Source organism: Chiloscyllium punctatum, chromosome 17, assembly GCF_047496795.1.
Source record: "Chiloscyllium punctatum isolate Juve2018m chromosome 17, sChiPun1.3, whole genome shotgun sequence".
NCBI lineage: Eukaryota > Metazoa > Chordata > Chondrichthyes > Orectolobiformes > Hemiscylliidae > Chiloscyllium > Chiloscyllium punctatum.
Window position 1 is genome coordinate 91086724 of NC_092755.1, and position 14647 is coordinate 91101370.

The following is a 14647-nucleotide window of genomic DNA, read 5'->3' on the forward strand; positions in this document are numbered from 1 at the left end:
AAGGCCTGAGAGAATATCCTGCATCAGACTTCTGTCAACCTTATTACATGTCCCACCAAAACCTCACAGCTGAGGAAACAAGGGCGGTGAAGAAATTCACTCCCTCAAAAAAAGGAATAACATTTTTTGTAAGTGAGTGAGGCTTCTGTAGGTCTGAAACATTTGTTAACTTTTAAATGGTGAGGGTCCACCTGGCCCAGATGGTTTTCAAGCTGAATTCTATAAAGAATTTATAGGAATATTGGCTGGTCCACTTATGGACATGTATAACTATGCATATAGTCAGGGCTGTCTCCCACCTTTGCTGAAAGAGGCAAATATCTCTCTTATCCTTAACAAAGGAAAGGATCCAGAAGATTGTGCTTCATACAGACCAATATCCTTGCTAAATGCAGATTTTAAAATCCTTTCTAAAACGTTACCATTGAGACTAGAAAGGATATTGCCACATATCATAAAGGAGGATCAGACGGGGTTTATTAAGGGCCGTAGATCATCCAATAATATTAGAAGGGTTTTGAATATGATTCAAGCCTGCCATCAGGGAAAGATACCAGGAGTAGTAGTCTCATTAGACGCGGAGAAGGCATTCGATAGGGTTGAATGGTCATATTTGTTTTACACATAGGAAAGGTTTGGCTTTGGAAAGGTGTTTACCAAATGGGTCTCAACATTGTATAGTGATCCCAAAGCGGTTGTGGTTACCAATGGATTAGGCTCGGATAGCTTCAGTGTGGGTAGGGGCTGCCGTCAGGGATGTCCTCTCTCGCATTGTTATTTACGCTAATAATTGAACCACTAGCAGAAGCTATACGGGCTGATCTTAATATAACAGCCCCAAGGATTGGTACAGGTAAACATAAAATTACCCTTTATACAGATGATGTTCTTCTATTCCTCAGTAATCTTCTGATGTCTGTACCTCACTTAATCCAAGTTATTAATACATTTAGTGCATTCTCAGGCTATAAAATTAATTTCTCAAAATCGGAGGCTATGCCAAAGGGTGGCCTTGCTATGATACCCCACTTAGTGGACGGATCCCACTTTCCCTTTCAGTGGTCCCTGGAGGGTTTCTTATATTTAGGCATTTTTATTACCCCAGTATTTGGTCAGTTGTACAAGGCTAACTTTGTGTATTTACTGGAAAGGATAAGGCAGGACCTCCAGCGATGGGGAGACCTTCCAATTTCTTGGCTGGGTAGAATAGCACTAATTAAAATGAATGACCTCCCCCATCTTCTATACCCTATGAGAATGCTTCCGGTGATGCTGCTGAGGCTGGCGCTACATAAATTATATGGCTGGCTGGGTTCCTTTATCAGAAATCATAGATGGCCCCTCATTAAGCTGAAGAAGCTACAGCTTCCACAGGCAAGGGGAGGATTGACTTCCCAGATTTTAGGAAATATCAGTTAAGTTCCCTATTAAGTTACATAGCTGATTGGGTCTTGTCTGATCCGCAATCAATTTGGCTGGACATCAAGGCTTCTCAGGTAAAATGCCCACTTATTAACCTTTTATTTTCAGACAAGAGGAAAATCATTACTGATCACTGTAAAAACCCTATAATACTAAACACAATTAAAGCTTGGAATATAATGCGGCAAAATGAGGGCAACTCACATAAAACATCCCCCTATGCGCCGATAGTAGGAGCATGGGGATTCCAACCGGGGTTTACTGATGCCACTTTTAAACTCTGGAGGTCAAGGGGTATCTGATGTCTAGGGGACCTATTTAAAGATGGGGTCCTGATGTGTTTTGAACAGCTGCGTCAGAAATTTGGATTACCTAATGGAGACCTCTTTCGATACTTCCAAATTCGAGATTATATATAGAAGAAGACTACGTTACTAGATAGTCTTTATAAATCAGATAGAGAATGTAGAGTACTACGACCAATGAGGGTATCTTCCGTCAGTACTATTTATCATTTACTACATGATGAAGTATCGGGAGATATGGACAATCTGCTTAAAACATGGGATTAGGATTTGGGACTAGAAATCTCTATAGAAACGTGGAATGACATTTGGGAAAACACCAGAAGAATCACCATCTGTAACAGAACTCAGGCTATCCAGCTGAAGATACTTCATAGGGCCCATATAGCACCGGATCGATTGGCAAAATTTAAGGCAGGAGCATCTCCAATGTGTCCCAAATGTAAAATAGAGGTGGGCACTCTTGTACATTGCCTATGGACCTGTCATAAGATCCGTAGATACTGGACTAAAGTAGCAAGTACCCTGACATAAATTTTAGGAACGGAAATTAAAGTGGACCCTGTATCTCTCCATTTGGGCTTTTCGAACTTACGCTCCCTGGATATGCACGGGAAGAGACTATTTTCTATTCTCTCTTTCTGTGCAAGGAAAAATATTTTGGTAAACTGGGTGGCTGAGGGCCCCCCTGGACTTTCAAATTGGTACAGATTAATTATGGAATGTATTCCCCTTGACTTCCTTACAAATATGGTGCACTGAAAAACTGAATTATTTCATAAAATATGGCAGCCCTTCTTGAATTATATGAATACAGATATTTCGGCTATCCTAAAAAGCGCTTTTATTTAATTGAGATTACGAACCTGGCTGGTCCGGAGCCCCTTGGAAGAGGAATCCTGCACGAATACGGGTTTTGTTACATTTGATGTTAACACATTCTGAGCATGTATCTCACTATCCAATTTCTGTGTTATCTGTTGTTTATTTTTCTTTCTCTTATTTGAATAATGTAAGAGACTTAAATATCCACTCTGGTTAGTTGTAGGTTAGATTAGTAGTTAGTTGAATAAGAAGGGTTTAGAGGGATATTGGCCAAATGCTGGCAAATAGGACTATATCAGTTTAGGAAATCTGGTCAGCATGGACAACTTGAACTGAAGGGTCTGTTTTCATGTTGCACATCTTATCACTCTATGACTCTAATACTTGCAAGTTTGTCTTTTTTTCTTTCTCGGTATTTTTCTTTTGTTAAATTTTGGTTATTATTTATTTAAGATTTAATTGTATATCAATGTTTGTACTTGAGAGTTTTTTTTATTTTTGTAAACTTGTAAAAATATTAAATTTCTAAGAAAAATATCTATTAAAAAAATGGTGAGGGTCATGGGGAATTGTCCTTAAAAGTTTCCCTCCTTACCTCTGAGCAAGTGAACTTGTTTGAACAGTTTCACCCATTATCACCTTTTGAGGAAGCATAATGCAGAAACATATAACAAAATAATAATAATGAATCTTGATCCTAATTTGTTCCAATTCAGCCTATAAACTGCTCCATATACAGATAACATTCATACTGCCAAAGTTCAACGTAGGTAGTTAACACTTAGAGACTTAGAAGGCATTAAATTAATCTAGTTCCTGTTTTTACAGGTTGTATTTACATAACTGTGCTACAAATTTGCATCATCATACCTTAGGCATGTAAGATAGCCACTGTAAGATGGTATAAACACCCTCAAAGTCATCAGGGACAGTTGTATGTGATACACCATTGTTGTGCATGATATGCACTCCACCCAGCTGGTTGTTGGATGTGTACACTTCACGGCCAAGAACCTGGACATATGTTGGGTTGAGAGAAAAACAAATAATTTTCTTTAAGGATTTGGAAACATAAATTTGCATCAGAGGTAACTGCAGTTAGTTTACACTATCAGAAACAAACTAACGTAACCGCTGGGGGGATGACCTACCAGAGGAAAGCCATAGCGGTCAGTTCTCTGGCACTGAGCCTGACACTGTGGCCCAGAAGGGAAGGGGGCAGAATAGAAAAGCGCTAGTGGTAGGAGACTCGATTGTTAGGAGAATTGACAGGAAATTTTGTGATCAGGATCGGGAGTCCTGGAAGGAATGTTGCTTCCCTGGTGCCAGGGTCCAGGATGTCTTCGATCGGGTGTATAAGATTCTGAAAGGGGAGGGTGAACAGCCAGAAATCATGTTACATATTGGCACCAATAATATAGCCAGGAAAAGGATCGAGGATATAAAAAGTGATTTCAGGGAGTTAGGGTGGAAGCTGCAGAGCAGGACGAACAGAATAGTGTTCTCGGGTTTACTACCAGTGCCACGAGATAGCGAGGTGAGGAACAGGGAGCGGGTGCAGCTTAACATGTGGCTGGACAGCTGGTGTAGGAGGGAGGGCTTCAGATATGTAGATAATTGGGATGCCTTCTGGGGAAGGTGGGACCTGTACATGAAGGACGGGTTGCACCTGATCTGGAAGGGGACCAATGTCCTGGAAGGAAGGTTTGCTCGAGTGGTTCAGGAGGGTTTAAACTAGTATGGCGGGGGGTGGGAACCTGAGCTATATACCGGTGGTGAGAGTTGATGGAGATGAGGCAATAGCAAGAGGTAGCGCAGCCAGTGGGAAGGTATTTCCTGGGAAAGAACCAAGGGATCAGTTAAAGTGTGTTTGCTTTAATGCAAGGAGTATCAGGAATAAAAGTGATGAGCTTAGAGCATGGATCAGTACCTGGTGCTATGATGTTGTGGCCATAACAGAGACGTGGGTTTCTCAGGGGCAGGAATGATTGCTGGATGTTCCAGGGTTTAGAACATTTAAAAAGAATAGGGAGGGGGAAAAAGAGGAGGGGGTGTAGCACTGCTAATCAGAGAGGGTATCACAGCTACAGAAGTTACCATTGTCGAGGAGGGTCTGTCTACTGAGTCAGTATGGGTGGAAATTAGGAACACTAAGGGAGCAGTCACCTCATTCGGGGTTTACTACAGGCCCCCCAATAGCACCAGGGAGATTGAAGAAAGCATAGGTCGGCATTTTGGAAAAGTGTGAATGTAGTAGGGTTGTTGTAATGGGTGACTTTAACTTTCCCAATATTGATTGGAATCTCCTTCGAGTAGATGGTTTGGAAGGAGCTATTTTTGTAAGATGTGTTCAGGAGGGTTTCCTAACTCAGTACGTTGACAGGCCGATGAGGGGAGAGGCCATTTTGGATTTGATGCTTGGAAATGAGCCGGGGCAGGTGTCAGATTTTGCGGTGGGAGAGCATTTTGGTGATAGTGACCACAACTGCCTCACATTCTACATAGCTATGGAGAAGGAGAGAAGCAGGCACAATGGAAGGATATTTAATTGGGGAAAAGGAAACTATGATGCTATCAGACATGAGTTGGGAAGCATGGACTGGGAGCAATTGTTCCTTGGAAAGGGCAGTATAGACATGTGGAAACTGTTTAAGGAATAGTTGTTGTGAGTGATACATAAATGTGTTCTTCTGAGACAGGCAAGAAGGGGTAAGGTATAGGAACCTTGGATGATGAGAGCAGAGGAGCTTCTCGTTAAAAGAAAGAAGGCAGTTTACATAAGGTGGAGGAAGCAAGGGCCTTGCTCAGCTCTAGAGGATTACAGGCAGGCAAGGAAGGAGCTGAGGTGAGCCAGGAGGGGGCACGAAAAAGGCTTGGCAGGAAGGATTTGGAGAATCCAAAGGCATTTTACACGTATGTGAGGAATAAGAGAATTATCAAAGAAAGAGTAGGGCCAATCAGGGATAGCATAGGGAACTTGTGTATCAGTCTGAGGAGGTAGGGGAAGCCCTAAATGAGTTTTTTGCTTCTGCCTTTACTAAAGAAAAGGACCTTCCAGTGAGTGAAACCATTGAGGAGCAGGTAAGCATGCTGGAACGGATTGAGATTGAGGAAGCTGATGTGCTGAAAATTTTGACAAACATTGAGATTGACAAGTCGCCAGGGCCAGACCAGATTTGTTCTTGGTTGCTTTGGGAAGTGAGAAATGTGATTGCTTCGCCGCTTGTGAAGATCTTTGCATCCTTGCTCTGCACCGGAGTCGTACCTGAGGACTCGAGGGAGACAAGTGTAATTCCTCGCTTCAAGAAAGGAAATAGGGAAATCCCTGGCAATTACAGACCAGTCAGTCTCACGTCTGTCGTCTGCAAGGTGTTAGAAAGGATTCTGAGGGATAGGATTTATGACCATATGGAAGAGCATGGCTTGATTAAATGCAGTCAGCACAGCTTTGTGAGGGACAGGTCATGCCTCACTAATCTTATTGAGTTCTTTGATGATGTTACGAGACAAGTTGATGAGGGTTTAGCGGTGAATGTGGTGTTTATGGACTTCAGCAAGGCATTTGATAATGTTCCCCATGGTAGGCTCATTCAGAAGGTCAGGAGGAATGGGATACAGGGAAATTTAGCTGTTTGGATACAGAATTGGCTGGTCGGCAGAAGACAGATGAGTGGTAGTGGAAGGAAAGTATTCTGCCTGGAAGTCAGTGGTGAGTGGTGTTCCACAGGGCTCTGTTCTTGGGCCTCTACTCTTTGTAATTTTTATTAATGACTTGGATGAAGAGATTGAAGGATGGGTTAGCAAGTTTGCAGACGACACAAAGGTTGGAGGTGTCGTTGACAGTATAGAGGACTGTTGTAGGCTGCAGCGTGACATTGACAGGATGCAGAGATGGACTGAGAGGTGGCAGATGGAGTTCAACCTGGATAAATGCGAAGTGATGCATTTTGTAAGGTCGAACTTGAAAGTTGAGTACAGGATTGAAGGCAGGATTCTTGGCAGTGTAGAGGAACAGAGGGATCTTGGTGTGCAGGTACATAGATCCCTTAAAATTGCCACCCAAGTGGACAGGGTTGTTAAGAAAGCATATGGTGTTTTGGCTTTCATTGACAGTGGGACTGAGCTTAAAAGCTGTGAGATCTTGTTGCAGCTCTATAAAACTTTGGTTAGACCGCGCTTGGAATACTGTGTCCAGTTTTGGTCGCCCTATTATAGGAAAGATGTGGGTGCTTTGGAGAGTGTTCAGAGGAGGTTTACCAGGATGCTGCCTGGAATGGAGGGCTTATCTTACGACGAGAGGTTGACTGAGCTCGGACTTTTATCATTGGAAAAAAGAAGGAAGAGAGGGGATCTAATTGAGGTATACAAGATAATGAGAGGCATAGATAGAGTTGATAGCCAGAGACTTTTTCCCAGGGCAGAAATTGTTAACACTAGGGGTCATAGTTTTAAGCTGTTTGGCGGAAAGTGTAGAGGGGATGTCAGAGGCGGGTTCTTTACGCAGAGAGTTGTAGGAGCATGGAATGCATTTCCAGCAGCAGTTGTGGAAGCGAGGTCATTGGGGATATTTAAGAGACTGCTGGACATGCATATGGTCACAGAAGTTTGAGGGTTTGTACATTAGGTTTACCTTACATGAGGATCAGTGGTCGGCACAACATTGTGGGCCTGTTCTGTGCTGTACTGTTCTATGTTCTATGTAAGTTGAAAATCAATCATAGGAAAATATAATAACCTAGAAAGTCAACTTCTATGGCAGCAAAAAACAAAAATCAGGGTGAGTGACTTCTTCTGGGATATAAAAAAGTGTTTGCTGTCAATGGCCAAACAACACTTCTCAGTTAGATAACAGCATTCTTCGACGTGAAATCTCCTGTTTCCCCAAAACATGCTTTAGCACCTTCCTGCATTTAACAGCTTTCTTTATGTTATTGGAGGGAGACCAGCAGAGTACTCAATCAGTAGTAGTTCTTTTTGTGCCTCTTTTCTGTCACTTCCAAACTAATAGGAAGTCCCTCATTAAATTTCTAGGATGCTTACAGCAGCAGGTCCCAATGCTTCACACGTAGTTCTGAGCATGACTTGAAAACAGATTATATGGATCAAAGCACAGCAATCCAGATTAATCTTTGGAAACTTCAGTTCCATTATTGATTCTCACTATATGAATCATTTTCACTTTGGAGAATGGTGAAGTAGGCATCCCCTGTTTCATGTTCTTTGTACAGGTGGATTGTTCAACCCCATGATCCATTATATTATCTGGTCAAGGCTGTGGGAATGGAAATTTCAGTGATTTAAATTCAGCTCATAAAGGTTCAATGGGATTCTTGCTTCTACTTTGGAACATTGTGTCAGTTATTATAGGAACTTGTATACTTTATTCTGACCTTGTTCAGTGCACTGGCTCCAGTGAGAATGATATGGGAATTTTCCACTTGGATCACACGTTGTCCCAACCTAACTAAGTATGCTCCAATTCCAATTGCACGACAAGTCACCTGTAAAATAACAAATGGGCTCAGTGGATGAATGACCAATGGCCTTATTAACAGTTGGAGATGATATTGACAGGCACTGGGGAAGAAATTCCTTTAAAATGTACTTGTCACAAACTAGTGAAATTCTACACTTTGTTATATTAGTCAAACTTTTAACCCAATTTAAAACAAGGAATAGAGATTTTAACCATATTAAGCAATCCATTATGAATTGCATGCAGGTCAATTTATACTCCAAGCCTTAGAAAGTGGATTTTTTTTTTAGCTTTAGTTCATCATAGTGGTGCGCTCCCCAGCAACTATCCTTCTGTACTGTTTGCTAAATGCTTGGGAATCATTAACGTTTCAGACACATACTTAACTACATTTTTCTAACAGAATTCTCTCCTGAAGACAGTCAAGTTGCATAAGTTCCATTCATTAGTTCACTGATTTCCCAACAAGGCTTCAGAGGCTTCTGTCAACCCCATTAAAAACATCAACTCCATAAATATAAAAATTCCCTTTGACTAGAAACATTGATATTTTATTGTTTCAATGCTCATTTAGATAACAGTAAAAAGGTTTCGATGCTAATTTACTCAGTTTTGCAATTTATTTCTTTCTCTAAACATTTACTGTTTTTGTTACCCCCTTTCCAGGATTGTACTCAAGCTTCCCACTCGACAAGATTGTTGCAGCTTAAAAAAACTTGTCCCATTCAAAAAGGTGCTGATGACTTTCTCTCCAATGATCAGTGATGTCAACCATGTATCAGTTCCTTGTTTCTCAAAAACATTTCCTAACATAGTATTATGGACCTGAAAATTATTTACAGTACTTGGGTCTCTCCCATGAACCACCAATACTGAGCATGAATAGATAGACACTATCATTTCACTCATAGCAAAACTTCAATGGTTAGAAACCTCCAGATCACACAAATACTTCTGCATTGACAATTACTAAATAATGTACTTGTAACTGAACTTGCATTTATAACTAAAAATAGAAAGGCATATAAAAAAACCTTCTTATGTAGAGTTATATCCAGTATTTCACTAAATTAAAACCATACGACCATAACATATAGGAACAGAATTAGACTATTCAGTCCATTAAATCTGCTGTGCCACTTGATCATGGCTGATGTGTTTCTCAATCCTATTCTCCTGCCTTCTCCACATAATCTCCTTACTAATCAATCTTTGTCTTAAAGACACTCAATGGGTTGATCTCCACAGCCCCCGTGACAATGAATTTCACTAATTGTCACGAGTGGGCGGCACGGTGGCACAGTGGTTAGCACTGCTGCCTCACAGCGCCTGAGACCCGGGTTCAATTCCCGCCTCAGGCGACTGACTGTGTGGAGTTTGCACGTTCTCCCCGTGTCTGCGTGGGTTTCCTCCGGGTGCTCCGGTTTCCTCCCACAGTCCAAAGATGTGCAGGCCAGGTGAATTGGCCATGCTAAATTGCCCATAGTGTTAGGTAAGGGGTAAATGTAGATGTAGGGGTATGGGTGGGTTACGCTTCGGCGGGGCGGTGTGGACTTGTTGGGCCGAAGGGCCTGTTTCCACACTGTAAGTAATCTAATCTAATCTAATTCACTAATTCTTTGGCTGAGAAAATACCTTCTCCTCTCAGTTCTAAACAGTCTTTAGTCTCTCCTACTAATGGAAACATTTTCTTCAAATCCACACTATCCAAGACTCTTAGTATTCTGTAAGTTTCAATCAGACCCCCCCCCCCCCCCCCCCCCCCCCCCCCCTCCCCTTCATCCTTCTAAACTGCACAGAGTATAGACACAGAGTCCTCAATCACTCCCTGGAATAATTCTGAACCCCCTCCAAGGCTACCCACATCCTTCCTTAGATACATGGCCCAAACTGCTTACAATTTTACAAATTCCTTATACAGCCTCAGAGTGCATTCCTGCTCTTTTTTTCTAGACTTATTAAAATGAATGCTAACATTGCATTTGCCTTCCCAACTGCCAGCTGAACTTGTAGGTTAACTTTAAGAGAATCCTGAACTAGGACTCCTATTACCCTTTATGTTTCAGATTTCCAAAGCCCTTCCCTGTTTAGAAAATAGTCTACACCACTACTCTTCCTACCAAAGTGCATAACCTCACATTTTCCCCCACTGTATTCCATCTGCCACTTCTTTACCCACGATCCAAGCCTGTCCAAGTCCTTTGGCAGCCTCCATGCCTCTTTAAAACAACTGAGCCTCTACCTATCTTTGTGGCTTCAAACTTAGCAATCATGCCTCAGTTCCTTCGTCCAGGTCATTAATATATATAACGTGAACAGTTGTGGTCCCAATGCTGATGCCTGAACAATTCCACTGATCACTGACTGCTATCCTGAAAAAGACCCTTTTATCCCCACTCTCTGCTTTCTACTAGTCAGTCAATCCTCTATCCATGCCAGCACCTTGCTCTTAATACTAAAGCAGCCTCGGCCCTGGAGCTTGTCTAACAGTCTGGATGAGATATCCTGAACTGGCCACCAAGCAGGCAACACAGCCTTTGGGACCCTTGATTCTGGTCACACAGAACAGTGTCTACAGCCCAACTATACTATTCCAAATTACAACCACATTTCTCTTTTCTCCACCCTCTTGAATGGCTCCCTGTACATGATGCTTTGGTGAGTTTCCTTAGTTGCCTTATAACCCCCTCTTTTGCCCACACAGGGAGCAATAATCTCAAACATGTTGGACAAGCTCAAAGGCTGAGACTCTTTCAGCACTACTTCCTGGATCCCTCTATCTGCCTCACTTATAGTCACACCCTCTGTTACTGACCACTGACTGAATTAGAGGCAGTTAATCTAAGGGGTGTAACTGCACCCTGAAACTTAGTTTCCAGGTATCTCTCCTCTTTCCTGAGGTGTTACAGTTAATTTATATAATTTCTATGCATTCACAAATAAGTTTTTTACATTTTTAACAATTTATTTTATTCCTAATGGTAAATTTATAACTGTATCATTTTCCCATTCTTATGAAGTATTAGATGTCTTGTTGGCAATGTCATAAATGATACATTGTTATCATTTTTATCTGGAAGAATGAACTGATCTCCATCCTAAAACTTGAAATTATTTTTCAGTCCTCAAAGTTGACTAATTAAGCAATGGCTTAACCTTGTGTTTACTTTGCGACAATAAAGGGATGCAGCTCCATCTAAACAGCAGAACACCACATTGTGGACTATATGATGTAATGCTCATATCGTTATTTGGCATTCCAACAATTGACTCTCTGAGAGTGTTGTCAATAGTAAAGTTTGGGTTGTGCAGTAGGACAGTCTGTTACACTTACCAGACTGATGGTGACAATTTCATTGTAAGCAAGGGAGGATTCTCCAGCAATGGTTCCAGCTCCTCGCAGGTTCTCCACTCCCAGGCCTTCCTCTTTGCCAATAATGTCAGTGATAACATATCTAGAAAACAGAATACAGTCAAGAAGGTCACATGCCCTTTCCCGCACAGGTAATTTTGTTTAAGGGGCCATTACTAATGATAATGCATGTAATGTTTGGCTAAAAACTACAAACATTTTCCCTCAATAGCTCAGCACAGCAAAATACCCACTGCTTCCATATCTTTTAAAGAGAACTGATGACTACCATCACAATTTAGTCAATAGTCTTGTAATAAACAATTTTTGACCCACACTATTTTAGTTGAAGTATATAGAAAATGCACAACCTAAATCAACCAATATTCCTCTAAGGCAAGTGTTGGTTCTTACATGAATTTGATTCCTTCCCTTAATTTCAGAAAATGATTTGTCTCCACTCATCATTTCCTTGAGTTGCTGGCATTTAATTTTCATGCAGTGATGCACCAGAATTTGGTATAACAATGTGTCATGCTACTATTATAGAGCTGAATGAACTTCCAACCCTTCACCATAAGAGTGTTTAAGTAAAGATTGCAGAAAACAAGTGATATTAAGTTTATCATACTCAAATAGAAAACACTGAAATTATACTTTACTAATGCTAAATGGTCCCCAAAGGAAAGAATTATTGCTCTTTATGATTTGAGGTATAACTTAGTACACAAAGGACTCAGAGATGATGAGCCCTTGATCAATAATAAATTTATTCATTGATTCTGGATTTATGCATAGAATTTGACCGCGGCCAAAATCTGAGGACAAGTGTCAGCCATCAGGAACTTCCATATCAGATGGCTTATTTATAGGTAGATTCATTCACAGTAGCAATAAAATGTAGCCATTCAAGAAAAACTCAATAATATTGGATCAGGTTATTAGAGTCATAAGGATGTACTGCATGGAACAGACCCTTCCGTCGAACTCATCCATGGCAACCAGATATCCTATTAGTCTAGTCCCATTTGCCAGCATTTGGCCCTTATCTCACCAAACCCTATCTATCAATATACCCATCCAGATGCCTTTTAAATGTTGCAATTGTATCAGCCTCCACCATCTCCTCTGGCAGCTCATTCCATACTGCACTACTTTCTGCATGCAAAGGTTGCCCCTTAGATTCCTTTTAAATCTTTCCCCTCTCACCGCAAAACTATTCCCTCTAGTTTTGGACTCCCTTACTCTACAATAAAGTTGCCATTGTCCAAGAGGGCTCTCTCTCATTGCAGAGAGATGACTGGTGGTGAGTTTAACTGAAGGTCACCATGCCTTAGGTAAGGGACAAGGTTGAGACGGCAGGACTTCATGGTGACTTCAGCTTGTACAGGAATTAAACCCACACTATTGGCATCACTCTGCATTGTAAACCAGGCATCTAGCCAACTGAGCTAACTGGTGCCCTTCAATTACTGATACAAAGGAGTCTCTAGTACATTGTACAGATAGAATGATCTAATGTGGAATATGGGCTAGATTTTCATTCTGGTCAGGGCCAAATTGATGCATGTGAATGGGTAGCCATCCCAGTCCATACCAGAAACAGACATGTGCTAAATGGCTAGAGATGGAATATGCAGGCAAAACTGCAAACCAACTGTGTCCACCTCTGTTTAAAAGTTCAGCCCCACAATTTTTTGGTTTGGGAGAGTGAGATTTGAGGAGTGATCACACACAAAGTATTTACAACACAAAAACATTCTGATTTATCGAACAGGTCAAATCTTTTTCATTCAACCCTGATCAACATATTCTTTCACCCTTTTATGCTTCCCTAGCATTTAAATACATCCATGTAATTCATCTCAAGTAATCCTTGTGATGGCGAGTTCCACATTCTAATTACTCTACAAGCAAAAACGTTTCTCCTGAACCACCCTTCTGGATTTATTATTGATTGTCTTATATTTATTGTGCCTAGTTGTGGTCTTGCCTGGAATTGGAAATAGCTCCTCCATCTCTAATAAATTTTTGTCACCTTAAAAGCCTCAATCATATATCTCTAAATAACGTATTAATGTACATTGCCCTCAGTAGTTAATAATGGTTATTAACTGACTGATGTGAAGATACTGTCTCCTGCATGTGAACCAGTACTTTGCTTCAAGCTGCCAGGTCGGTTAGCAATCAGTAACTGGATTGGCTTTTTTTCCCCAGTGCTTCAAGCAGGAGTAGATAATCTCAACATATAAAACCGATTTCCTTGCAATGCAGTTGTTTGAAGAGTGCAAGAATCATTAAAACTCTGTTTTGCTCCACTTTTGTCATTCACTCCATCTGTTTTTGTTCATCAGTATAACCAGAGATGTTACACAATGTTGTCCCTTTTTGGATATTTGCAGTCTCGACATTAATTTCAGATATTCAAATTTTCCTCTATATAATACCCACCTGTACTCTCCGTCCTCCTCCACATGTTCACAGTGCACAGAGTTAAAAGGGCTAATTCTGGTGTAGTCCTGAGGTGTCAAGTATAAGTATCTGAAGCCCTGAAAAACCAAATGAGTTGTAGAAAATAAGCATGTAAAATGAATAGTCCAAATGGTCTATTTATATTTCAGTGCTGCAGGGCTAAATGTTACAAACAAAATTATAATGTAATTTTATCTTTGATTCATTGAAAAATTGTTCTAAGTATCCAATGTAATCAAATTTTGATTATAAAATAACATTTATTTTAATTGAGGGAAATACTGTACTGAAATATTATAATTACCACTTCTGAAATGGTAAAAGCTTTCAATGCCTCTTGTATCTATCTGTGCCTTGAGTCAGTTGTATTACACACCCCTTTAGTGAAACTAATTCACTTACAGAGTATTAATAGAGTTACCTGGACTGGTTTCTAGTTAGGCTGGACATCCTCTCTCACAAAAGATAGGTACTTATAGAGTCATTGAGTCATAGAGTTGCACAGTATAGAAACATACCTTTCGGTCTAACCTATCCATGCCAACCAGATATCCTAAATTAATCTGGTCTCATTTTGGGGAATTCAGAGTCAGAATAATCTCCTCCATGACTGATGATTGCTTAGGTAGGTCAGATTCAAGAAATCATCACTCAAATTTGCCTGGTTTTATCTTTTTTTTGTCTCTGGCAGGCGATCACATTATTTTGAGGGGTGGGAATTTTTGATCACTATTGTGATGCAATTGAGTGAATCCGGCAGGGTGCACCAGAGATTCTTTGCCTGCCCATCATTAT

General features: G+C 40.8%; 1 protein-coding gene across 4 annotated transcripts in view; it reads right to left on the reverse strand.

The window, feature by feature from the left end:
• acacb (acetyl-CoA carboxylase beta) overlaps positions 1 to 14647 on the reverse strand; it is a 139358-nt gene that overhangs the window by 20640 nt on the left and 104071 nt on the right. For all 4 annotated transcript variants that reach the window (XM_072587880.1, XM_072587879.1, XM_072587881.1 and 1 more), the window contains 4 exons: positions 13832 to 13929; positions 11363 to 11483; positions 7943 to 8053; positions 3423 to 3566 (listed from right to left, as the gene is read on the reverse strand). In XM_072587880.1, coding sequence (XP_072443981.1) covers positions 3423 to 3566; positions 7943 to 8053; positions 11363 to 11483; positions 13832 to 13929 — 474 coding nt within the window. The remainder of the gene's footprint in view (positions 1 to 3422; positions 3567 to 7942; positions 8054 to 11362; positions 11484 to 13831; positions 13930 to 14647) is intronic.